This window comes from Austrofundulus limnaeus, unplaced genomic scaffold (genome assembly GCF_001266775.1).
Source record: "Austrofundulus limnaeus strain Quisiro unplaced genomic scaffold, Austrofundulus_limnaeus-1.0 Scaffold707, whole genome shotgun sequence".
Taxonomy (NCBI): domain Eukaryota; kingdom Metazoa; phylum Chordata; class Actinopteri; order Cyprinodontiformes; family Rivulidae; genus Austrofundulus; species Austrofundulus limnaeus.
Window position 1 is genome coordinate 87,117 of NW_013953109.1, and position 1,244 is coordinate 88,360.

General features: G+C 35.9%; 1 protein-coding gene across 1 annotated transcript in view; it reads left to right on the forward strand.

Annotated features, from left to right (window-relative positions):
* LOC106532015 (endothelial cell-selective adhesion molecule) overlaps positions 1–1,244 on the forward strand; it is a gene marked incomplete at its 5' end in the record, with an annotated part of 92,518 nt that overhangs the window by 82,729 nt on the left and 8,545 nt on the right. The window contains 1 exon segment of the mRNA XM_014027996.1: positions 733–887. Within this exon segment, the coding sequence (XP_013883450.1) occupies positions 733–887 (155 nt within the window).

Genomic DNA, 1,244 nt, shown 5'->3' on the forward strand with positions numbered 1-1,244 from the left:
GTACATTAACAGTAAAATATAATCAACCAATTCATAGAATATTAATAATTTCAAGTCATGAAACAATATATTCGATTAATGGCTGTAATTATTTCTAGTAATAACTCTTATAACTCTTTTCTGAAAAATAAAAATAGGATTTGTGATAGTTTTACAAGCTTTACCCCATACCTCAATACAGAATATTAAATGAGGAACAATTATAGCGTTATATAACATAAATAGTGCTTTATCATAAAACATTACTGTTTTGTCTGAATCCTATTTTTATGTAAATTTATTGAGTAATTTTTTATGTCATTTTAAAGAGGAAACCTGAAATAGTATTTGTATATTAAGATTTCTCAGTTGGAAAGAAACCAAAACTTTGCGAGCTCACAGGGAAAAATTCTAAATTTTAAGTTGTTTTAGTAAAAATTAGTGTTTTTTTTTGTTGCTACTGCTAAAAAATGCTTCAAAGTTTTTTTAGTATTATATTTCAGACAGTTCATTCAAATAATACATTGATAAGATTCATTATGTTTTGATAAAATGCAATTTTTATAGACGTTTTAATCAAAACCCTATATTTGCCTGTTTCTCCACTTTTGGACTTAATCCTCGTTTTGATGTGATGGGTCAGAGCAGAGAGTTCAGGCGTTGATGCTTTCAGTGAGTTACTGAAGTATATTTGTGCAGAACAGTCACAGTAAAACTGCAGACGTTATAAATGTGTTTTGTTCTCTCCACCAGGTATATGGGCCCAGACCAGGGTAACCAGTCTAAGTGCTAACGAGGGTCAGAGGGTGGTTCTGAAGGCCTTGTACAAGCCGGACTCTGTCGTTGACCTGAGCACCAAGACTGTCGTCTGGAACTATAAGGCGAACAACAACAACAACACCCAGCTGGTGAGCAGAGCCGTGTCATGTTTCTGTAGAGTCTGAAACACTGAACCCAGAGAGGACGGGACGGTGGAGCTAGTCTCCCCTCCTTGATCAAACACCCCAGGTCTTCACACACTTTCCCACAGTGGAAATGTGTGCAGACTGCAGTGATCTTACAGCGACACCTAGAGGCCGAGCTGCAGAACTGTTCTGATGTGACACCAGGTCCTGACGCCTCAGGGTCTGAACATTCAGTTTAAACAGAGTTTGATCTTTATTCTGAGGGTCAGAGATTTTATCTTCATGTCTGTTTCTGCTTTGTTGTCAAATTAAAGTTAAAAAGAGTTGTGAATGATGATTACAAAGACCTTTGAATTAGTT